Source organism: Phacochoerus africanus, chromosome 12 (assembly GCF_016906955.1).
Source record: "Phacochoerus africanus isolate WHEZ1 chromosome 12, ROS_Pafr_v1, whole genome shotgun sequence".
Lineage (NCBI taxonomy): Eukaryota > Metazoa > Chordata > Mammalia > Artiodactyla > Suidae > Phacochoerus > Phacochoerus africanus.
The window spans coordinates 43,989,096-44,014,249 of record NC_062555.1 but is presented as its reverse complement, the minus strand read 5'-3'; the positions used below and the strand labels follow the sequence as shown (position 1 = coordinate 44,014,249).

Here is a 25,154-nt window from a genome sequence, read left to right as displayed (position 1 = left end):
GGAACTTTCACATGCCTTGGGTGTGGCCCTAAAAAAGCAAAAAATAAAAAATAAATTAAAAAAAATAGAAATACACCCCCCAATTCTTAGATATTCCTCTTTTCCAGAGAGAGAGTTTCTCTTCCCCTTCAGTGTGGGAAGTGAACAGTGACTCACTTCTGTTGAATGGACAGCGGTGGAAGGGTGGTTTGTCACCTCTGACAGCATCTGTCCTTAGAGATGCTGGGGCTTCTGCTCTGGTGGCCTCTGCGGGGTCAGGGAGCTTTGGAGCTGCAGGCAGGGACCTAACATGGGGAAGAGCGAAGGGATATTGTCTCCGGGGGAAGGGGACGTTCAGGCGAGATGTCCAGGACTTAGGAGACACGGAGGGGGAGGGACTCGCAGGTACTCATGGCCCAGAGGTGAGAGGGTGTGGCCCATTCAGGGAACTGTAGGAAGTTTCCGAGTGAAGTCATCTCATCTCTCTCTCTTCATCCAGCTGGGGCTGGATGCATTTACTCCAAATTACTGGTCCAGGTCCCCTCTGATTCACGGCATGGTAGGATTCTATTAGCACTCACCTCATAGACTCTTACGGATTAGTGCTACATTCTCGCATGACACTGTGACCTAACTCGCCTGGGTGGTGGCAGGGAGACCTGATCTTTATGCACAAGATTATTTCACAGTAAGAGGTGTCCCTAAGACCACACAGTGACTGCCCAAGTCTCTAGGATAAGGACTGCCTATAACCTTATTCTCGTGCTTGTCTAATGGTGAGACTATTGAGTAGTGAGAGGAGATATGGTTCCATTTCAGTAAGTAAAACCTTCTTGCATTCAAACCCCAAGTTAATACTCCTTTGACAAAGAATCTATTCTGACCTGCAGGGTTTTTTTTTTTTTTTCTTTTTATGGCTGCACCTGCCTATGGAAGTTCCTGGGTTAGGATTTGAACTGAAGTTGCCACTGCAGGACTACGCCACAGCCACAGCCACAGAGGATCCGAGCTGCATCTGCAGCCTATGCTGCAGCTTGTGGCACTGGATCCAAGCCAGATCTGTGACCTATGCTGCAGCTTGCAGCAACCCTGGATCCTTAACCCACTGAGCAAGGCTAGGGATAGAACCCGCATCCTTACAGACACTATGTTGGGTTCTTAACCTGCTGAGCCACAGTGGGAGCTCTTGCTGGGAAATTTGAACTAGTCTAGACCACACAGAGCAGACAAAATTTGGCAGGCTCACACATAGGCATCAAGCCATACTGACTATTCACATTTTCATACAAATGCTCATGAAGATGAATTCACTCCTGCTGTGATTGACACTCCGCAGCAACTTCCAAAAATGCAGACACAGTAAAGTGTAATTATGATGTGTAATTGACTTGTAATTTATGAGTGCTCCTGAGGAACTGAGCAGCTCCCTGAGATGGAGATCCTGACATGAGACCTAGGGAGAAACACTGAGCAGATGGTTTTATCTGTTCTTCATCTGCAAACTGGGAGAGAAGTGGTCTAGCAAAGAGAGGCAAACCATAATAGGCGCTTAAAGAGCTAAACGGCAATGCCTCATTGAGGCAGCATGGGGACAATTCTGAACAGATGTGGCAGCCCTTGGCAGTGGGACAGGGTATTAACAGAGTGCTGTAGGAAGTCACTCTTGTGGCTAGATTCTCTAAGTCAAGTGGTGTCTGCCAGCACGATGGAAAGCCCACCATCCCATGCAGTACCCACTAGACATATGTGGCTCTGAGCACTTGAAAGGTAGTTAATAAGATTAAGGAACTGATTTTATTTTTTTCTTTTTTTTTTTTTCTTTTTTAGGGCCGCACCCTCGGCATGTGGAAGTTTCCAGGCTGGCTGAGGGGTTGAATGAGAGCTATAGCTGCTGGCCTATGCCACAGCCACGGCAGCGCAAGATCCGAGCCTCGTCTGCAACCTACACCACAGCTCACGGCAACCCTGGATCCTTAACCCAGTGAATGAGGCCAGGGATTGAACCCATAACCTTATGGCTCCTAGTCGGATTTGTTTCTGCTGCACCACAGCGGGAACTCCTATTTTATTCTTTTTATGGCCATGTCTGTGGCACATGGAAGTTCCTGGGCCAGGGGTCGAATTGGAGCTGCAGCTGCAGGACTATGCCACATCCAGCAATGCTAGATCTGGTCCACAGCTGCTGCAACCTATGCCACAGCTTGCAGAAACACCAGATCCTTAACCCACTGAGCGAGGCCAGGGATCGAACCTGTATCCTCACAGAGACAACAGTGGGTTCTGAGCCCACTGAGCCACAATAGGAATTCCAAGAAACTAATTTTAATTTTTATTTAAATTCATTTAAATTTAAATAGCCACAAGAGGCCAGTGGCTACTGAACTGGACAATACAGCTCCAAGTAATGGGTTGAAGGATAGTCATCTTCTTTTTTTTTTTTTTTTTTTTTTTTTTAAGGGCTGCACTCACAGCATGTGGAAGTTCCCAGACTAGGGGTCGAACTGGAGCTACAGCTGCAGGCCTACACCACAGCCATAGCAATGCAGGATCTGAGCTGCATCTGTGACCTACATCACCGCTCATGGCAACACCGTATCCTTAACCCACTGAGCGAGGCCAGGGATCGAATCCGCATCCCCATGGATCTTAGTTGGGTTTGTTAACTGCTGAGCCATGAAGGGAACTCCTGAAGGATATGATTCTTTAAAAGCATGATCTCCTTGGAGTTTCCTCATGGATCAGAGGGTTAAGGATCCAGCACTGTCATTGCTATGGCTTGGGTCACTCCTGTGGTAGCGATTTGATCCCTGACCCATGAACTTCCACATGCCATAATAACAGCCAAAACAACAAAAACAACAACAAAAACCCAACAAACCAAACCATGATCCCCTTAAAGAATGATATATCTTCAACTGTCACTCTGCACTCAGCACAGTGTCTGACATATAGCAGGTTTTCAATAAATGCTTTTTAACAGAACCTCAGCAGCCAGAAGAGGGTTAGCTTTATAACACAGAAAGTATATTGTGTAAGATTATGCAGTTAGTATTTCCCAAAGGCTATTTCAAAGACTTAGACCCACAATATACTCTGGAGAGAAAGAATTCCCTGAGCAAACATGCCTGTATGTTCTATGCCTTGCGTGGAGAACTGGAACATATGTTAGGATATTGAAGAAACCGAAATAGCCTTTTTTTTTTTTTTTCCTTTCCTTTTTTAGGGCTGAACCTGCAGCATGTGGAAGCTCCCAGGATAGAGGTCAAATTGGAGCTACAGATGCTGGCCTACGCCACAGCCACAGCAATGCAAGATTGGAGCCACATCTGTGAGCTACACCACAGCTTGTGACAATGCCGGGTCCTCAACCCACTGAGTGAAGCCAGGGATAAAACCCGCATCCTCATGGATCCTAGTCAGGTTTGTTACTGTTGAGCCATGATGAGAACTCCTGTAATAGTGTTATTAACTCACAGTTTCCCATGGTTATTTGATGATGGAACCCTCTTTTCACATGATATCTTTGATATTCCTTTAGCAGATTCTGGGAAAAATATTTTGGGGGATGCTCCAAAGAATGACAGGGTAGGAGGAAAACATCTAGTGAATTCCTTGAAAGTGGGGACCCCTTTCAGCACAAAGTCACGAGGTATAGCTATTTTTTGAATGTTCTAGAAAGCCTCTCTTTCAGTCAAAATCAGACGCAGTCTATAAAGCATTCCCATTCAGCAAAGGTAAAGAAAGACAGCAGGGCATGGCTGGGGAGTCTAGGCTGTCTCAGGCTACCGTAGTCGGTGTGTCTGTCCAACCAGAAGGTAATCTGACGTGTGAATTGGACGGAGGTATGTAATAGCAACTTAGAACAGAAATAATAAGAGGTATAGAAATATATTAATGTTTTAAGAGTCTCTACTTAAAAAAGTTAAGCCAAGTAGCTAAACACTGAGAATTTGTTGCGATTAGAATATAAACCCCGGTACAAAGGAATGACCAATCCAGAGATACAGTGTAAACGAGGATGAAGCTTCGGTCCCTAGGGACAGGAAAAGAGAATGGTACTTTCTGAGAAGAAAAATGATAAAACAAGGAGTTCCTGTGGTGGCGCAGTGGTTAATGGATCCGACTGGGAACCATGAGGTTGTGGGTTCGATCCTGGACCTTGCTCAGTGGGTTAAGGATCCGGCGTTGCCGTGAGCTGTGGTGTGGGTTGCAGACGCAGCTCGGATCCTGTGTTGCTGTGGCTCTGTCGTGGGCCGGTGGCTGCAGCTCCGATTGGACCCCTGGCCTGGGAACCTCCATGTGCTGCAGGAACGACTAAAGAAAAGGCAAAAAGACAAAAAAAAAAAAGAAAAATGATAAAACAAGAAGCTGATTGAGACTAGGATGGAAACATCTTCCTTAGTCTCTTTTGATTTTTTTTTTTTGGTCTTTTTAGCGCCACACTCACAGCATATGGAAGCTCCCAGGCTAGGTGTCAAATCAGAGCTATAGCTGCTGGCCTACACCACAGGCACAGCAATGCCAGATCCGAGCTGTGTCTGTGACCTACACCACAGCTCATGACAACATGGGATCCTTAACCCATTGAGCGAGGCCTGGGATCGAACCCAAGTCCTCATGGATACTAGCTGGGTTCATTAACTGCTGAGCCACAATGGGAACGCCCTGTCCCTTTTGATTTTGAGTTTTGCTAATGTCATAGTAAGAAAGTTGGAATTAAATCTAGTCCCACACCACAGTTGCAGCTACAAATTATTTGTCGTTATTTTACATACACTTGTGCTTAAGTTTAATTAAATGTATATAGACCACTCCATGGTATGGATTAATCCCTTTTCAATAAATGTCTTTTATTCTCTTTTGAAAACTTGAAATTAGAAAAAAAAAACAAAAATCTCTTCAGATCTAGTTAAGGTGAGGAAGCGGATGGGAAAAACCCCAACCAAAACCTTCCGTCGAGATCATGGTGCCCTCGGCAGGGAGGTGCCCAGACAAAGCCTGTCCCTGCAAGGCTGGGCACATTACCTGTGGGCGATCCATAGACTTCTTAAGGCCTGCCCACTTAATATATGGCTTCAAAATGAAACATGTGTACCTATTATAAAGATAACATCACCTCAGTGTTTTCAAAGATGCTTAACTCCCCACTCCAGGAGGGAATCCCCTCTCCCCCAAATCCTGGGAAAACTTAGTTGTTTAGACCATGTGACTGTGCACATCCTGCTCCAAGGAAATTCATAAAGGGTCTGCACCACCACTGGCCTCCTCCTTGAGCATCCTTGTCACCCGCAGACCACCTTGCTCCTCTGAGCATCTGTCACCACAGCTCTGGGGGTGGGGGGCAGAGGGCGCAGCCAGAGACGGGGGGAGCTCACTCCCAGAGCCCTTGGTCCAGGGCATGCAGGCTGCTTGTCGTGTGTACCCTTCGTTGGTAAAGCCGATTCTTTACTTATTAATTTATTTAATTAATTTGTTTTTTGGGGTTGTGGTGTGTAGCAGCTTAATGTAGGATCTCGGTTCCTAGACCAGGCATCAAATCTGGGCCTTAGCAGCTCGAAAGTGCTGAAGCCTAACCACGAGGCCACCTGGAACTCCCCAGGTAAAGCCCCACCCCTTTTTTTGGCTTTCACACCTGCAAAAAGTCCTCAGGCTAGGGGTGGAAAAGGAGCTGCAGCTGCCGGCCTTTGCCACAGCCACAGCAACGTGGGATCTGAGCTGCATCTGGGACTGACACCACAGCTCACTGCAATGCTGGATCCTTAACCCACTGGGCGAGGCCAGGGATCGAACCTGCATCCTCATGGATACTAGTTGGGTTCATGACCCACTGAGCCACAATGGGAAATCCCCAGGTAGAGCCTTTTAAATCATAACATCTGATTTTTCTGACTATTAAAAAAGTGATACACATTTGTGATAGAAAACCAGAAAAACCCAAATGGGCACATATAAAAGAGAAGCATCCTCCACAATTCCCCCAAAAGAGAACACACTTGACATTTTTTGCCATATTTCCTTTCTCATCTATGATTAGATGAGACACACTAATAGACAGACATATGATTAGAGTAATTTTCCAATATAGTTTTGGATGCTATTTTGATTACTTAATATCATGTGCTGTGCTTTTCCCGTGGGCATCTTCTTCAACTCGAATTGGTTCTATTTTAGGCCCTGAAATAAGGAAGACTGACTCTCACCCCTGACCCAACTAAGACAAAAACAAACAAACAAAAAACCCCACACCAACTATCTATCTACCATCCCACAAAACAGAAGCAAAAGCTCACTGGGCATCAGCAAAGGGTGAATAAATAGGACCAACAAAGACACGTGGCTGATTTTGCCACATTCCGCTAACCTAGCACAATGAAGTTCATTGAAAATAATCCTGGAGTTCCCATCGTGGCGCAGCAGAAACAAATCCGACTAAGAACCATGAGGTTGCAAGTTGGATCCCTGGCCTCTCTCAGTGGGATAAGGATTCGGCATTGCCATGAGCTGTGATGTAGGTCACAGGTGTGACATTGGCATGGCTGTGGCTGTGGGCGTAGCTCCAATTAGACCCCTAGCCTAGGAACCTCCATATGCTGTTGGTGCGGCCCTAAAAAGCAAAAAAAAAAAAAAAAAAAAAAAGAAAAGAAAAAAAAAGAAAATAATCCCGCATTTCTTTGCTATTTTTCTAATTGACACTTTAGAATATGTTGGCCAAAGCTCCAAATATGGTCTCCAGCAGCCTCTCCCCCTTGGCTCTGGGCATTTGGGTTGCTCTGAACAATCACTTTCATCTGATGCCATGCTAGACACAAAACACACACACACACACACACACACACACACACACACGTACACATACATACAAACTCCTAAAATGACAACGTCCCATGAATGCAAACTCCATCTGCTCTCTGTATCAGGTATATCCACTCTGCTGGCATGGTGGGCTTTAATTGATGAAGGCCTTGCTAAGCAGAAAGAAAAAGTCACTGTGGACCAAAGACAGTAAGGCTGGTGACGTACCGTGTCAAAGGTCATGATCTCAGTAAGTCAAGCTGGGGGGCCTCTGGATTGGATAGGATCTCCTTCGCATATGGAAGACTGGGGCCTAGAGACCTTAAATGCCTTGCTCAGGGTTGGACGATGAATATGGAATAGTGGAAGCATCCTTGCAAAGGCCAAACTGCCAGACTCGCAGGCTGAAGCTCTTTCTTCTCCAGTGCCTGTGTCCCTGTTCAAACCATCTGGCTGGAAGTCAAAGAACCCGCCTGACAAAACACAGCCTAGAGGCCTTTGCAACGATGATATTTCAAAAGAAAAAGGTCTTTTCAAAAGCCCCACAATGGCTCTTCATTGTTGGCTCTTTGGGGGAACAGCTCTGGCTCTTGTGAGAGGCTCTGCTTCTTTTCACAGTCCCGACCTGGTCTTGCCAGGACAGGCCACTATGGCTCCCGCCATCACCCAAGCATCTCCTAGGGAAGCAAGGCGTGACCTGGCTACCTCTTAAGGGAACACAAGGTCATCACATGCTGGGGCTTTGGAGTGCCCGTTGTGGCGCAGTGGTTAACGAATCCGACTAGGAACCATGAGGTTGCGGGTTTGATCTCTGGCCTCGCTCATGGGTTAAGGATCTGGCATTGCCGTGTGCTGTGGTGTAGGTTGCAGACGCGGCTTGGATCCCACGTTGCTGTGGCTGTGGCATAGGCTGGCGGCTACAGCTCTGATTCGACCCCTAGCCTGGGAATCTCCACATGCCACGGAGCGGCCCCAGAAAAGGCAAAAAGATAAAATAATAATAATAATAATAATAATCATATGCTGGGGCTCAGATGGCCTGTGCTGGGTCTTTGTGAGACACCCCTTTCTCAACCTTTGGTCTTCAAACTGTTTCCCTTCCATCTGGCCTTAAGTACCCATGTTCCAAGCAGGTTTAGTGCAGAAGCCTAAAGTCATTTGGCAGAGGAACCTCAATCATTAGCCAAGAGGCACTGCCTACAAACTGGGGGAAGAGGGAACGCTTGGGTGTGATGAGATGGCAGTAATGAGAGTGACGAGGGATGGAGGGGAACATGGTTTGGGTGTTGAGAAGTTGCCCACCACGCTTGTTGGACGTAAAGGTAACAGGTGTGGGAACAGATGAAATGATATATGTAAAGAGGTGAACGGAGCATCTGGAACTCAAGAAATGGAGCTATTGTTTATTTCTTGAAAATGTGTGTGTGCCGTGTGCATTGTAAAAACCGAGTGATGGGGTGTCAGAGGATGAAGTGGGGGGGGGGGGTCAATGGGAATGACTGAACCCAGCTGACTCCCCCCTGCCCCAGAAGGCCTCCCAGATGAGGAGTTTCACTTCCTTCTCCTCCCTCTCTCTTCCTTTTTTTTCTTCCTCACCCCAAGCGGCCATGGTGGGTGTGTGGTTGAGGCCAGGAGGGAGGCAGGGAACAAAAACGCAAAATCGAGAGACATGTCACAAAGATGAACAGTGCGGCCCTGAGTTGGTTCCATGGCTTAAGATCTCTATAAGATGTTAATGAGCGATCACACAAGAAAAAAAAAAGGATTTCAGGACTTCCTGCTCTGGTGCAACAGGATCGGCAGCATCTCTGCAGCATCAGGTTCCATCCCCTGCCTGGCACAGTGGGTTAAAGGATATGGTGTTGCTGCAGCTGCGGCGTTAAGTCGGATCTGATCCCTGGCCTGGGAACGCTTTATGCTGCAGGGCAGCCAAAAAAACAACAACAGGAGTTCCCGTCATGGCGCAGTGGTTAACGAATCCGACTAGGAACCATGAGGTTGCGGGTTCGGTCCCTGCCCTTGCTCAGTGGGTTAACGATCCGGCGTTGCCGTGAGCTGTGGTATAGGTTGCAGACGCGGCTCGGATCCCGCGTTGCTGTGGCTCTGGCGTAGGCCGGTGGCTACAGCTCCAATTCAACCCCTAGCCTGGGAACCTCCATATGCCGCGGGAGCGGCCCAAGAAATAGCAACAACAACAACAACAACAACAACAAAAAAGACAAAAACAAACAAACAAAAAACAACAACAAAAATGAAAACACAAAAACAAAAAAGAAAAGGATTTCAGCAGCATGATGCAGTTGAACTGGGTGGGGAACCCAAAAAACCCAACCAAGTTTCTTTACTGAATGACTTTCCAAGGCCTTTCAGCTGTGATTGTACATTGAGAGTCTTCAAGGGCAGATAAGATGTAGCATTTGGTAAACTCATCTGACCAGGAAAAGAAGTCCATTTTCACTGATCCTCACCCCAGGCTGATATTGTGAGGAGTATTCGTATTATACTTAGTATCGATCCTTAGACATTTCTTCTTTGTTCTACTCTCCCACCTCACCGAGCTAACCCCCGATCCTAGAAAAGGAGAAAAGATGACGTGCCAACAACAGTCATTCTCAAATTTGAGAGTAACTGTCCTCTAGAGTCTTGCCCCTCAGAGTGTGGTCTGGGAACCAGCAGCATGGCTGTCGACGGGGAGCAAAATGAATTGCGCTGTGATTCCAGGGAACCGAATCCGAACCTGCACGTGAGTGAGATGCTCGGGTGATTCACAGGTACCTGAAAGTTTGAGATGCAGACGGAGGATGCCCGCTTCTAGGCACTCAGCTCAATAATTCTGAGTTGCTCTATTGGTGGTGAGGTCTGAGTATGTACATTTAAACCCCCTCCAGGAGTTTCTGATGCAGCTGGTATGTGGACTGTTATTGAGAAACACTGACTTAATCTAGAAGCTCCCATGACCCAAGTGCCCTGCTGTAAGGCAACAGAATAGCCCGGTGCAAACATTTGGTTTCACGGCAGCACCTCTGCAAAGTAGGTGATGGTACAATCACTTTCAGTGACAGAAGAAAAGAAAGGGACCCCCGGAGAGAGAAGGTGAAAGTGCTGGACCAAGGTCACCCAGGGGGCAGCAGGTGCATTTGGGTGAACAAGCACCCTCCTGTCTTTCCTCCCTCCCCCCACCCCCCATCCCTCTCCTCCCCCTCCTCCCTAATCAGCTCTTTATTTGCCAGCTACTGCATTGCTGACAGCCCTCTCTGAATCTGCTTTTGTTTTTTAGTGAAAGACCAACAAAACACTGCGGGCTCTCCAGGCTTGCTAATGATAATCCTGATTAGCGCCATTCTGTCAGCTGACTCTCAGGCTGTCCAGGGCCAACAGCAGCCAGTTTATTCAATCAAGGCCTGGCCCATTTTCTAATTACCAGCATCATTTGGGCTCGTTTCCTCCCACTGTGAACTTGCTGGAGTTCAAGTCATCTTCAGCTGTTACATTTACATGAGACATGGATCACTGGTCACGACTGTGTCTGTCCCAGCTCCGGCCTCCCCCTCCCTGTTGGAGACCAAATGAAATCATGTATTTCCCTGGGTTCCCAGGCTGCTGCTGAGCAGCAGGTCCCAACGGGAGCCCTGAGACAAGCCCTGTGGACAGATGGACATGCTGGCCTTGCTCTCTGGGTTGGCCAGGGTGAACCCTTCCCAGCTTCTGAATTCCAAATTGTATTCCCACTCAAGAGGCCCAAGAGGGTGACCAAGGGTCCCAGTTTGCCAGGAACAGAGAGTTTTCCCAGGACATGGGATTTTTTCATGCTAAATCTGGAAGGATTGGTCATTGTACGCCTGGCCCACCAGGACAGTGTGAGAGCATCTGCATCCTCCCAGGAAATACAGTTGAATCTGGACCAGAAAACTGACTGGGAGCTGGGGTCCTATCTTTCTCTGTCAAGCCTGAGACTGAGGATGCTCTGTACTTTATCCTGCTCTTCATCTCCACTGCTAATCCAATAGGATGAAGCTTCATTTCCAACAGTGGATACGTGCAGGTCTGCAGGCCTGTTCTGAGATGAGGGCGGCGTCCTGGAAGGAATGACTGGTGTGGAAGCCCTTCGAATGGAGGTGCGCCATCCTCAAAGTACTCGTCCCAATTCAAAAACACATCACGCATTTATCATGTACTTGGCAACACAGGTAATGCAAGCATATGTCGTGTATCCTCCCACCCCTCAAAGAGTTGACACTGATACAAATACAATGAACTGTATCTGCTACAAGGCTACTTAGGGGACCCCCAAGATGGCCAAAGACTACAAGAGCTGCCGAAGAGAGAATGAAGGTACCCCTGCTTACTTCATTATTGTATTTAACAGCCAACATTTCTTAAGCACTTACCCTGTGACTAAACCACTTCTTTTTTCATAATTCTATTGTTATACCTATGCTACAAACGAGCAAAACGAGGCTTGGGAAAACCAGCTATGCTGCTCAAGATTGCAGATGAGGGAATGAAGGGTCCAGGATTTGAACCCAGAAAGTCTGAGCCTTGTCTTTTTTTTTTTTTTTTTTTTCCCCAGGGCTGCACCACAGCATATGGAAGTTTCCAGGGGTTGAAGAGGAGCTACAGCTGCTAGCCTACCCCACGGCCACAGCAATGCAGGATCTGAGCCACGTCTGTGACCTAAATCACAGCTCATGGCAAGGCTGTATCCTTAAGCCACTGAGCGAGACCAGGGATTGAACCTGAGTCCTCATGGATACCACTGAGCCACGACAGGAACTCCCTGTGCCTTGGTCTTAATTAAGCACTGTCTGAGACTGAATCTCTCACCCTTGGGGGGGGGCTGGATCCTCCACACGACCAGTGTTTTGGGCACTCAGCCAACATCAGACGAAAGCAACAGGGCTGGTTTTAAGTAGAGAAGCGTGACTGTGCGTGTTGGAAACATGGCCGAGAGCAACATGAGGTGGGTCTCTGTGTTCTACTTTATGGAATCCCGAGGCATGACATCAGGAATGTCCCACCAGAGGTGTGGGAACTCTTGGAATAATGATCTTCTGCAGGAAATTGGCAGGACAAGTCTTACCCTCTGGCCCCTAGCTGCATTAGATTCTAAGGAATGTACTAGAATGGGAAGCCAAATGCCTGACTTCTTCATCATCCTCCAAGGGCTAAAGATGAGAGGCAGTCATTATTTTATATCTTTTAGACTGCTTTTGTCAGTTTTCAAAAGCTTATCCTTCTTAGGGAGTTCCCATTGTGGCTCAGTGGAACTGAACCCGACTAATATCCATGAGGATGTGGGTTCAATCCCTGGCCTTGCTCAGTGGTTTGGGGATCCAGCATTGCCATGAACTGTGGTGTAGGTCACAGACACAGCTCAGATCTGGTGTGGCTGTGGCTGTCGTGTAAGCTGGCAGCTGTACCTCTGATTCCACCCCTAACCTGGGATTTGGAAGTTGGGTATTCCAGCACTATTAGCTAGTGAAAGTGCTCAATTCAGAGACAGCAATCACAAGTACAGCATTCTTAGGGTGGACATTGAACTGTGCTAAACATCCAGAGCCTGACAAGAGATACTGACTATCTTCAGAAATATTCTCAGTATCTTTTACTGTTACTTTATAGGGTTTTGTTTTGTATGTTTTGGGTGTTTTTTGCTTTTTAGGGCCACACCCAGGGCATATGGAAGTTCCTGGGCTAGGGATCGAATCATAGCTGCAGCTGCTGGCCTATGCCACAGCCATGGCAATGTGGGACCTGAGCTGCATCTGTGACCTACACCACAGCTTGTGGCAATGCCAGATCCTTAACCCACTGAGTGAGGCCAGGGATCAAATCTGCATCCTCATGGATACTAGCTGGGCTGCACCTGTAGCATATGGAGGTTCCTAGGCTAGGGGTTGAATTGGAGATACAGCTGCCGGCCTACACCACAGCCACAGCCACAGCCACATGAGATCTGAGCCACGTCTGCCACCTACATCACAGCTCACGGCAACGTCAGATCCTTAACCTACTGAGTGAGGCCAGAGATCGAACCCACAACCTCACAGTTCCTAGTTGGATTCGCTTCCGCTGCACCACAACAGGAACTCCAACGGGTAAAATGAATACATAATTTCAGACACTTAAGCACTAAAAGCATTTGTTATTAAATCCACCCAACTCTACCCTGAATCCAGAATCCAGTCATTTCTTGCCCCCTCTGACTTGCTGATGTAATTTTGCACTTGTTGAGTGAGTGAATGAATGAATAAGTGAATGAATGCATTACTTCCAGGACCTCTTTGATAGCATGTACATTGTTGAAATGGAAATCTTCAAACACTATGAAAACTGCATTTTTTGTTTGTCTGCTTTTTTGGCTATACCTGTGGCATGTGGAACTTCCCAGGGCTAGGAACTGAACCCGTGCCACAACAGCAACCCAAGCCACTTCAGTGACGACACCAGATCCTTAAGCCACCGTGCCACAGGAGAACTCGGAAAATGGCATGTTTTGCTGTCACAATTAAAATGAGCCTAAGTTAAATATGATTAGCCAGGTTTTATAAGTAGCAGATCCAGCATATGGACTAGATCACCTGCTTCCTGGCCCAGTGCTTTTATGAATTATTCTAGATTTTAGACCTATTGTCTATCTTCTGCTAGAATTTGGAATTGCTCTATGTCAGCTCTATGACTGACACTCGAATAAGCCATTGGTAAATTTGCCTCAATCGTACATTTGTTCTGACATTCTTATTTATGTTTTCAAGAAACATGTCCTTACCAAGCAAACATTTTGGTTTCAGAATGATCACTGAACAGATCTTTCTTTGTCGATTTGTTTCAGGACCATGTTCAACAGGTTTGACTGATAAAGCTCACCCCTCAATGAAAGACATCAAGATACATCTTGGAGTTCCTGATGTGGCACAGCGGAAACAAATCCAACTAGGAACCATGAGGTTGAGGGTTCGATCCCTGGCCTCGATCAGTGGGTTAAGGATCTGGCATTGCCATGAGCTGTGGTGTAGGTTGCAGATTCAGCTCAAATCCCAGGTTGCTGTGGCTGTGGTGTAGGGCAGCAGCCACAGCTCCCAGTTGACCCCTATGCTGGGAACTTTCATATGCCTCGGATGTGGGCCTAAAACGACCAAAAAAAAAAAAAAAGATACATCTTTGAAACAACTGGCCTCTCAAAGCAATATGGTGACTATTTAAATTTACTGTGGACATACCTACTATAACTATTAACAGATTTCAATGCAATTTAAAGGTGACAGAGATAACTGTCTTAAATGAATCTGTAAATTCATTGATAATTTTCTAATAATTCTACTTTTATTAATTATCCTCAGATAATTAAAAAAAACTACTCGTTATTAATATGCAAAAGCACTGAAATTAATCTCCCTGTAATTAATATGAATGAAACATAAAGGTAGGAAGGTTACTGTTCCCAGTAAAATTTAAAGAAACTGCAAGGTTCTACGGAAGAAAACCGATACACTTCTTGTCACTTCCACTGTTAATAATTCCTAGTTAATCCAATCATAGTTTGTTCCCCATGCCCCCAAAGAGGCTCTTTTATTTTTATTTTATTTATTTTTTTTGCTTTTTAGGGTCACACCCGAGGCATATGGAGGTTCCCAGGCTAGGGGTCGAATTGGAGCTGCAGCTCCTGCCTACACCACAGCCACAGCAATGCAGGATCTGTGCCATGTCTGCGACCCACACCACAGCTCACAGCAAAGCCAGATCCTTAACCCACTGAGCAAGGCCAGGGATCAAACCCGCATCCTTGTGGATCCTAGTCAGTATCGTTAACCACTGGGCCACGAAGGGAACTCCCCCCAAAGAGGCTCTTATCTAGAATACTGAGTTGTAGGAGTTCTCCTGCGGCCCTGTGGGTTAAGGGAAAAATCCACGTATAATGGGACCTGCACAGTTCAAACCCGTGGTGTTCAAGGGTCCGCTGTAACTGAGAGTGTTCTGATGGCAAAGGAAGGTTTTCTCTGCTTGTTACCTTACACTCAGCTTTGTCCTACAATAGCTTTCCGTAAAGAAGAAGAGATCCCCATGGAGAAGAAATGCTCTCTCCATCTGACATCTGTGCTCCTTTAGCTCAGTGAAACCCAAACTTGAGCACCAAGGAAAGCCTCTTCCTTCCATGGCCCTTTGGGGAAGGCATTTTCCCTCCACTTGAACATGTCCACTGAACAGAAGTGAAGAGAACCCCCTAGAAGCAGACCCTGGCTCTCCATGAGATCAGAGTGCTTCCTCCACCCTCTTCATTTGCCTGCCTATCCACTCTGTCCTTGACATTCTTCTGAAATTAGCTTTATTCATTCCTTCCAGGCTTTTTCATTCCTGTGCACTGTTTGCACCAGCTTTTCATCTCATGGTGGCTGTTCACCCACAAGAGTCTTTATACAAGACAAAGGAGCAAAACTCAGTCATGATGGTGTTTTCGCTTCTTTCCACACTATTTGTCCAACTGCATTCAGAGACAACTTGGTTCCTCCCAAGAACTTTCTAGAAAGTGGTTGTGAAAGGAAGGAAGAAAATGAACACGTTTGATACAGCCAATGATACAGCTTGGCTGTACCCAGCAAGCCTTGCTTTGCTCCAGAACTTTTTTTTTTTTTTTGCTTTTTTAGGGCTGTGCCCGTAGCATATGGAGGTTCCCAGGCTTGGGGTCGAATTGGAGCTGTAGCTGCTGGCCTATGCCACAGCCACAGCAATGCCAGATCCGAGCCACATCTGCGACCTACATTACAGCTCACAGCAACACCAGATCCTTAACCCACTGAGCGAGGCCTCATGGTTACTAGTTGGACTCGTTTCCGCTACACCACAACAGGAACTCCTGTTTCAGAACTCTTGAGGGACGCACAGAAAATTATTTTTTTTTACTGTGTAGTCTCATAGCATAATAATAGATTTCACGTTGAGAAACTTTAAAGATGATACATAAAGAGTTCCTGTCGTGGCGCAGTGGTTAACGAATCCGACTAGGAACCATGAGGTTGCGGGTTCGATCCCTGGCCTTGCTCAGTGGGTTAAGGATCTGGTGTTGCCGTGAGCTGTGGTGTAGGTTGCAGACGCAGCTCAGATCCCGCGTTGCTGTGGCTCTGGTGTAGGCTGGCAGCTACAGCTCTGATTGGACCCCTAGCCTGGGAACCTCCATGTGCCGCGGGAGTGACCCAAGAAATGGGAAAAAGACAAAAACAAAAACAAAAAAGAAAGAAAAAAAGATGATACATAAAATTCACCAACATCTTCTTCGCCAGATAGATACCATATATACTACATCAAACATGTCTTTTGGTTTTTGTATTTTCTTTTCTTTTTATGGCCGCACCTGTAGCATATGGAAGTTTCCAGGCCAGGGATTGAGTCTGAGCCACAGGTGCAACCTATGCTGCAGCTGGGGCAATGCCTTTTCCTTTAACCCAATGTACCGGGCCAGGAATCAAACCAACACCTCCTCAGTGACCTGAGCCACTGCAGTCAGATTCTTAACCCATCGCACCATGGCAGGAACTCCTGTATTTTGACTCTTTAATATCTGGGACCTTGCTGACCATGGAGGGACCGTCTCTCCCTGAGCCAACCAATTCCTAGAGATAGGAAACATCTCATTCTTGAGCCGTTTACTCATCAATCAGTACAAACCAACCAATCCCGAGCCTACACCCCCAACTACCTTCTCTTGGGCCTCTTACATTTAGGGCTCAAATTTCTTTGCCCTAATTACTCCAGGGCCAAGTACCAGACAGCTAGGAGCAGCCCCTGTGTCTCAGAACCTGCTGAAGTTATTCAAATAGTCTATTTTTAGCCTTCTTATCCTGCCTTGCCCATTCCTTCCAAGAGAAGTCACAACAAAGGCTCCTGCCCTTATTTTCCCTAATTAACGTCCTTCCCGTGAGGCCCCCATGCTTTGGTGTGCACCCCCTTCTCCTGGGATCTATTTTTTTGTCTTTTTTTTTTTTTTTTTTTTTTTTTTAGGGCTGCACTCCCTGCATATGGAGGTTCTCAGGCTAGGGGTCGAATCAGAGCTGTAGCCACTGGCCTACACCACAGCCACAGCAACACGGGATCTGAACCGCATCTGTTACCTACATCACAGCTCCAGGCAACGCCAGATCCTTAATCCACTGAGTGAGGCCAGGGATCGAACCCGCATCCTCATGGTTCCTAGTTGGGTTTGTTAACCACTGAGCCATGAAGGGAATTCCGACAAACTCTATTTTCATTGGCAGTCAACTCTTGATCTGTTTGTCTCACCGTACAGAAATATAATAATAATTTTTAAAACCCTATATTTTAAAAACATGTACATAGAGAGATAGGAAGATAGGCTAGCAAAAGACTGGGTTGGCCTCTGCACTCTAGCCATCGTTCAGATGGACTTGATGAAATGCAGTTGCTCTGTCAGTTGTATTTAGTAAAACTGGCCCTTTTAACTGTTTCAAGAAAAAAGCATCATTTTACTCTAAAGCACTGTATAATACTGAATAAGACGGTACTGGCTAGGGAGAGCTCTGATAGGATACCCATAGATATATGTAACAAAAGATGTGGGGCTTTTAGGGGCCCTTGACTTCTAAAGTGCAGTGTGAGTCCAACTGTGAAGGCAGCTTATAAAGAAAAGAAAAGGACTCCTCATTCACCTAGACGATAGTGGGTAAAGTGTTTTTTGTTTGTTTGTTTGGTTTTTGTCTTTTTGCCTTTTCTAGGGCCGCTCCCACGGCATATGGAGGTTCCCAGGCTAGGGGTCAAATCAGAGCTGTAGCCAACAGCCTACACCAGAGCCACAGCAACACGGGATCCAAGCCGAGTCTGCAACCTACACCACAGCTCACGGCAATGCCAGATCCTTAACCCACTGAGCAAGGCCAGGGATCGAACCTGCAACCTCATGGTTCCTAGTTGGATTCGTTATCGAGCCACAATGGGAACTCCCAGTAGTAAAGTTTTTTTAACCAACTGTTCTGGATTCTCATTTATCCTGTTATAACTGCATTGGAGGATTCAGTATGAAAAGCAGAGTCCCCAGGATAGTATATTCTTATCTGGTGCTTACTTTTGTCTCTATCTCTGGAGTAAAGGCTACCCAAAGACAGCTTTTTCTTTGGGTTTTTTTTTGTTTGTTTGTTTTTTGCTTTTTAGGGGGGCACCCATGGCATATGGAAATTCCCAGCCTAGGGGTTGAATTAGAGCTACAGCTGCCTACACCACAATCACAGCAATGCAGGATCCAAGCCACCTCTGCAACCTACACCTTGGCTTATGGCAACACCAGATCCCAGAACCACTGAGTGAGGCCAGGGATTGAATCCGTGTCCTCATGGATACTGGTTGGATTTGCTTCTGCTGAGACACAATGGCAGTTGTGTGTCTAGCAGCTGCCACCCAGCAGTTCCTAAATATTTATTTACCAAAAAAAAAAAAATGTTTCTTATTGTCTTTGGATAACAGTGTAAGAGATGACATGGGGCTCAAAGATGCCCCTGTAAGGGATTACGTAAATAGGTGACTGGTGTGGGAGCAGAGAATTGAAGCTATTCCCTCTGGACCAAACCATAACCATCCTAGAGAGAAATATAAGCCCTCTGTTGGATGGCTGAGGACATCTTGGCATCTCCCAACCTTGAGAGGACCTCTAAACCCTGTCCAATTCTGCCATCCTCTAGCTAGCAGCGAGCCATTGGTGTGCATGGGTGTGGCAGCGTTCGGGTGAGTGGCCGGGCTGCTAGGGTGACACTTACCAAGGGCTCCAGCTCCTTGCGGTCTATGAGGTTCATCTCTGTGACAAAGTAATAGAAGTGTTTGTAGCAGGTGTTGACGTGGGCCTCGGCGCCCATCACGATGACCCGGTCGAAGTGGTGGATGTAGACGTGGACGAAGACCCGGAAAAGGCGGCACAGGATCTTTTTGCAGATCTGCAGGAAGTTCTTTGGGAAGGGAACACCTAGAAAAGGAAAAAAAGGGAAGGCAATCAGGATGAGGACGCTCCGGCAGGCTCTGGAGCCCAAGTGCGAGGCTGGGGAACCGTCCTGGACCTGGGCTTCTGGGCCAACCTGAGGGTGCCCTGCTCTGTATGGGCAGCTCCATTGGACACCGCCTGAAAAAGTGGCTGCAATGGTATTAAATTCCAACACCAACAACCAGGAAGAGACCAAACAAATGTGTGAAGAGGGTCACATAGGTTTTCTTGGAAATATCTTTTTTGGTGCAGATAAACGTGCAAAAGTATTTATTTTTACATAGAAACATGCACCCTTCCTTCTTGCTTTTTTATTTTTCAGACTTTATAGAGCACCAGAAAGTTCATTTTCCTCTCATCTCTAAGATAAGAAAACTGGTCGAAGGAGGGTGATGTTGCAGGGAGACTGGCGCGCCCTGACAAAGCCATAGGGAGTGGTGGGGACAGGGGCAAATTAGAAAGCCCCTTTCATCAAAGGAAGTAGCTTCTGTACAACTCAGCCAGTGGTGGCCATAAGGGGACAGAGGTCTAGGGCTGTTAGATCTTCTGTTTTCTTTTCTTTTCTTTTTGCTTTTTAGGACCGCACCTGTGACATATGGAGGTTCCTCAGGCTAGGGGTCAAATCAGAGCTACAGCTGCCGGCCTACACCACAGCCACAGCAACTGGGGATCTGAGCTGAGTCTGCGACCTACACCACAGCTCATGGCAACACCAGATTCTTAACCCAGTGAGTGAGGTCAGGGACCAACCTGCAATCTCATGGTTCCCAGTCGGATTTGTTTCCACTGTGCCATGATGGGAACTCTTTTTTTTTTTTTTTAATTCTTTAAAAATTTTTTGGTTTCTTTCTTTCTTTTTTTTTTTATTTTCCCACTGTACAGCAAGGGGGTCAGGTTATCCTTACATGTATACATTACAATTACATTTTTCCCCCAGCCTTTCTTCTGTTGCAACATGAGTATCTAGACAAAGTTCTCAATGCTATTCAGCAGGATCTCCTTGTAAATCTATTTGGTTTCTTAAGATGATTCAGAAATCTGGAATTCTGGAGTCCTATTTTTATTTTTTGTTTTTATTTATTTAGTTCTGGCCATGCCCATGGAGTGGGGAAGTTCCCGGGCCAGGGAGCGAACCTGTGCCACAGCAGTAACAGTGCCAGATCCTTAACCCCCTGAGCCACCAGGGAAATACTGGCATTCTATTTTTAAAAATATTACCATTTAACCTGAGTTGTTGTTGTTAATGAATTTTATTACCTTTATAGGTGTACAACAATCACCTGAGTTTAAAAAACAAAAAACACAGGTCAAAATGAAACATCTTCCTAGGTTAAATTGGCCTGCAGGTTACCAGTTTGCAAATTCTGATCCAGACTTTCTCTGAGATCCATGGTTTTTGAGGTGGGCAAGGGCAACAAAACTTTATGCAAACTTCGCAGTACACTTATTGCCATTTCATCTCATCCTCCTTCTCCGAGGAAGGTAGGCATCGGTTTTTTTTTTTTTTTTTGTCTTTTTGCCTTTTCTAGGGCCGCTTCCGCGGCATATGGAGATTCCCAGACTAGGGGTCTGATCGGAGCCGTAGCCACCGGCCTACGCCAGAGCCACAGCAATGCGGGATCCGAGCCGTGTCTGCAACCTATACCACAGCTCATGGCAACGCCGGATCCTTAACCCACTGAGCAAGGCCAGGGATCGAACCCGCAACCTCATGGTTCCCAGTCGGATTCGTTAACCACTGCGCCACGACGGGAACTCTGGGGTTGTTTTTCACAACACGGTTTGGGTGAGTGGTCAGAGGAGCCACTCAGATCTCCTGTGTGATGACCACTACTCCCAGCTTGGTCAGAGCAACAAAGAGCAGAATCCCAAACCCACTTCCTCCCTCCCTCTCAAACACTGCTTCAACGCTTGTTATCTACACCCCCTTTAATTAGTGACGCTGGCGTGGATTCTGAAATTAAACAGACTTTGAATTCCTATTGTGCTCCTTTTCCAGCTGTAGGACTGCAAGCATGTTATTTAACCTCTCTGAGCTTCAGTTTTGCTGTAGGTACGATGCAGATACAAATGCTAGTTGTGACACCAGGGAGTTCCTGTCGTGGCGCAGCGGAATGAATCTAACTAGCATCCACGAGGATGCAGTTTGATCCCTGGCCCCGCTCAGTGGGTCAAAGATCCCAGTGAGTTAAAGATCCGGCGTTGCCCTGAGCTGTGGTGCAGGTTGCAGACTCGGCTCTGATCCCGAGTTGCTGTGGCTGTGGCTGTGGCTGTGACTGTGGCGTAGGGCAGCAGCCGTAGCTCCCATAACCTGGGAACTTCCATATGCTGCAGGTGCAGCCCTAAAGAGACCAAAAAAAAAAAAAAAGTGATACCCACATAACTTTGGTTTTATCCATCAAACAGGGGTCAAAATAAGGCCTTTCTGGCATGACCAGGAGAGTGTCAACATGACTAACATCCTCCTACAATGCCTAGAACAGAATAAAAACTTGCTAAGTGGGAATGACACCCCACCCTGCCCTCCCGCCGCTGCTTCTATTCTGTAAAGTCTGGAGTATCTAGCTGTTGTTATAAGGGAAATAATTACCCTGACCAGGTAGACATGACCACCGGCCTTTCTGCAGAATTGCTGAGCTGTGCTCAGGGCATGTCCCTGGGCCCCAGGAAGCTGGGGTTTTGCTGTTAGTGCCTCCACAGGGTCCCAGTGCAGCTGTCTGGTGGGAGACATCCTGTCACAGGATCATGTGGGACCCCCCCACCACCACCCCCCCGCCAGGGCAGGGTGAGAGAGACGGAACATGGCTGGCAGTTGGCAGAGGCAGGATCTGCCTCCCCAGGGCCTGGCATGGATGCTGGCTTTTCCAAAACAAATTGGCAACATATCAGATGAACCCAGGGAGAGACCCGGGCACAGCTTGGCAACTGACTGGGCAACAGATGCTCCGGTCTAGGGGTGGGGGAGGGAAAGCTGGGAGAAGGTAGAGGGCAGCCCCTCACAGATGGGCGGCTTGATCTGTGGAAGGGGGACTAGTGAAAGCCACGGAGCCAAGCTGGGAGAGGTCTGGAGTCTTCAAAGAGGCCTGAGATCCAGAGGTGATGGAACCTTCCATCATCCTTATATAAGTATGTTTCCATCAGAAGGGGAGTCCTGTAACCACAGGGAGACAATATTAGGAGCTGACACATGTAATCCATCTGTGACATAGGTTTTACGAGTCCTGTATTACAGGTGAATAATTTCAAGGCTCTGAAGCATGGATTAACTTCCTCCAGGCCACTCAGATAAAGAATGGTGGGGCTGGGATTTGGATCAAGTCAGCCTGATTCAAAACCCCGGAGTTCTTGCTGTGGCGCAATGGGTTAAGAATCTGATGTCAGTGGCTCAAGTCACTGTGGAGGTACAGGTTCGATCCCCAGCCCAGTGCAGTGGGTTAAAGGATTCAGCGTTGCCACAGCTGTGGCTCAGATTCACTCCCTGACCTGGGAACTTCCATATGCCAGAGGTGTGGCCATGAAAAAAAATAAATAAATAAAATTAAAAAAAATCTAACAGATCTGGTTATGTTTGGAGTATGACTCTTGCTGCCAAAAATAAAGGCACAGCTTAATTGCTAAATGCAAGCAGGCATGCAAAGGTCATTCTTGGGTCAGAGAAATATAATTTATAGAAAGGAAAGGGGTGAGGGAGAAGGGGGAAAAAATCCACACCCTCGGGAGGCACAGGTCTGGGGTGGTAAAAGGTCAGCTGATACATCTGTGTTCTCTGCTGGTACCACTGTAGACCATGAACTTGGGACTAAGAATAAAAGCCAATGTTTACTGAGCTCTTAACAAGTTCTAGGGGCTGTGTCAAGCACTTTACATGGATTAGCTGACTGAGTCTTCAGAACAATGCCTGAAGACAGGTACTGTTATTGTTTGCATCTCACAAATGAGGACAGAGACTTAGAAAATTAAGTAGCTGCCCCAGGTCACACAGCTGGAGGGATTTGGGCCCAGGACTGTCTAACTCCAAGGCCCATGAGTACCAGCACCCTGAAATCTGGACATGTTGCTCTGGGGGCTCTGCACACACCTCCAGCCCCCAGCCCTCCCTTCCTGGGTGGCCCGAATCCCCCAGGTGTGCTTACTTTTTAGTAACTAGGGGACACCGGCGGTGGCAGCTTTCAGCTGTGCCAGTCGATCAGCTTGACCTTGACAGCCAGCCCCCGTACCCCACACACTAGCCGAAGGTAAAACAAAATGTTGGACACAATGAGGATGTTTGTGGTACTTGCTGGGTCCCTCTCGGGTGTCCCCAAGGCACATCTTCCCCCGGATCCCTGCGATCCCTGCGTCTGATCAGCTCTGAGCGCTTGGCTCCGCCCTCCACGCCACACCTGGTCTCTGGCTTTGCCTCCAGCCTTGAACTTGGTTTGTTCTTGCCTCTCCCTTTTGGGCTGTGTCTGGAAATGATCTTGACAGTAGTTGAGAGGAGTTGGCTTTAGAGTCTGGAAGCCCTAGTTTCAAATCCTAGCCCTGCAACTTACTAGCTGTATGGGCAAGTCACTTCATCCCTCTGCTTCATTACAAAATGGACAAAAACATTATTTTGTGGTTTCTTTGTTTCAATAGAAAGTCCACACTTGATTTTATTTTATTTTTTTGACTGTGCCAGTGGAAGTTCCCCGGCCAGGGATCAAACCTGCACCACAGCAGTGACCTGAGCCACAGCCTGGTGCTTAACCCACTGGGCCACTAGGGAACTCCTTACAAAATCTTATAATAGATCCAGAATCCCATGTTGCTGTAGCTGTGGTATAGGTTGGCAGCTGTAGGTCCGATTGGACCCCTAGCCAGGGAACCTCCATATGCCACGAGTGTAGCCCCAAAAAGCAAAAAAAAAAAGTGAACACTGCAAATGGTTTGAGTCTGGACATGCTCAGTGTACACCACAGTCACCACAGGCCAACTTGGGAAGCTGAGAAGTCCAAGGATGGATTTCTAGGAAGCCTAGGAACCCTGGTAGGTTCTCTGTTAAGCCGAGATAAAATCCAGCTGACACAGTGTGGGGTTAAGAAAGTCACATGGCATTTGGGAAACTCACTCAATATTATTGATGGTTCAGGGGCCGATTCTACAGGTTGTGTCCTACCTTAACCCTTTTTCCCTTTTCTCTTCTGCCTTCCAAGTGTTCAGGTATGTGTGTGTGTGTGTGTGTGTGTGTGTGTGTGTGTGTGTGCGCGCGCACGTGTGCATGTGCGTGCATGAAATAAACTTTCAGAAGGAGGGAAGTGGAAGAGCTCACCCCTCTGGATGTAGAGAACTGGACGTCCACTCTCTCCAGAATTCTCATTCTGTGTAACTAGCCTCACGGCAGCAAGATAGGATAAGACTCAGCCCTGCTGATCCACTCCTTTCCCTGACAGGCTTCAGAGGGACAGTTCATAAAAATTAATTTGTCTGAGGGTTTCTCATCTTCATAGTGCTGTTAAGAAGTCCCTGATCTTGGGAGTTAACTAATGCGACTAGAATCCATGAGGATGCAGGTTTGATATGCAAGACCTAATATGTGTGTATATGATGTCATTTATTCTCAGTGAAACCCAAAGCAGTGAAATTATTTCTTTTTTGTTGGTTTGTTTAATGTAACTGTGGCTTAGCCTAGTGAATGTGTTTGCTTAGACCCACAATGAAAAGGAGATAGAGCAGAGATTTGGCTCTGAAGCTCAGGCTCTTTCTTTGGTGTGTGTCCTGCTGCTACAGCTCCACAGAAGAGGGAACCTCACCATTCAGATGACTTTTTTTTTTCACTTTTTAGGGCCACACTTGCAGCATATGGAAGTTCCCAGGCTAGGGGTCGAAACAAAGCTACAGATGCCGGCCTACACCACAGCCACAGCAATGCTGGATCCGAGCCATGTCTGCCACCTACACCACAGCTCACAGCAACGCCAGATCTTTAACCCACTGAGGGAGGCCAGGGATTGAACCCACATTCTCACGGATACTAGTTGGGTTTGTTAACCTCTGAGCCACAAAGGGAACTCCCAGATGACCATTTTTTGACCTGCATGTAGCTCAGTACCTGGCTTGTAGAGGGAGCTCAAAAATGTTTGTTTTAAATGAATAAAGTCTAGCAATAGGAAGAATGAACCATCTCAAATGGGCATGTTACGATGGCAATCTGAACATGAGGAAGCCACGCAAGGGTCTGGGCAGAGGGCAGCCTGTGTATTCCACACGTCACCACTGACTCGGCTTCAGGGCTGTACCCAACCCCCTCCTTTTGTCCCTTCTGCTCCTCTAAGTACACAAGATACCGGGGACCCTTCACTTCAGTATTTTTTAAAAATGACTAACTCATCAGAGCCTCCTTGCCAGCCTGCTTGCATCACTCACAAGCATCCTACCTTAATCAATCTAT

General features: G+C 47.0%; 1 protein-coding gene across 2 annotated transcripts in view; it reads right to left on the bottom strand.

Annotated features, from left to right (window-relative positions):
* The window catches only part of MOB3B (MOB kinase activator 3B), a 248,717-nt gene that overhangs the window by 38,841 nt on the left and 184,722 nt on the right, over positions 1-25,154 (bottom strand). For both annotated transcript variants that reach the window (XM_047754576.1, XM_047754575.1), the window contains exon 3: positions 18,528-18,730. In XM_047754576.1, the coding sequence (XP_047610532.1) occupies positions 18,528-18,730 (203 nt within the window). The remainder of the gene's footprint in view (positions 1-18,527; positions 18,731-25,154) is intronic.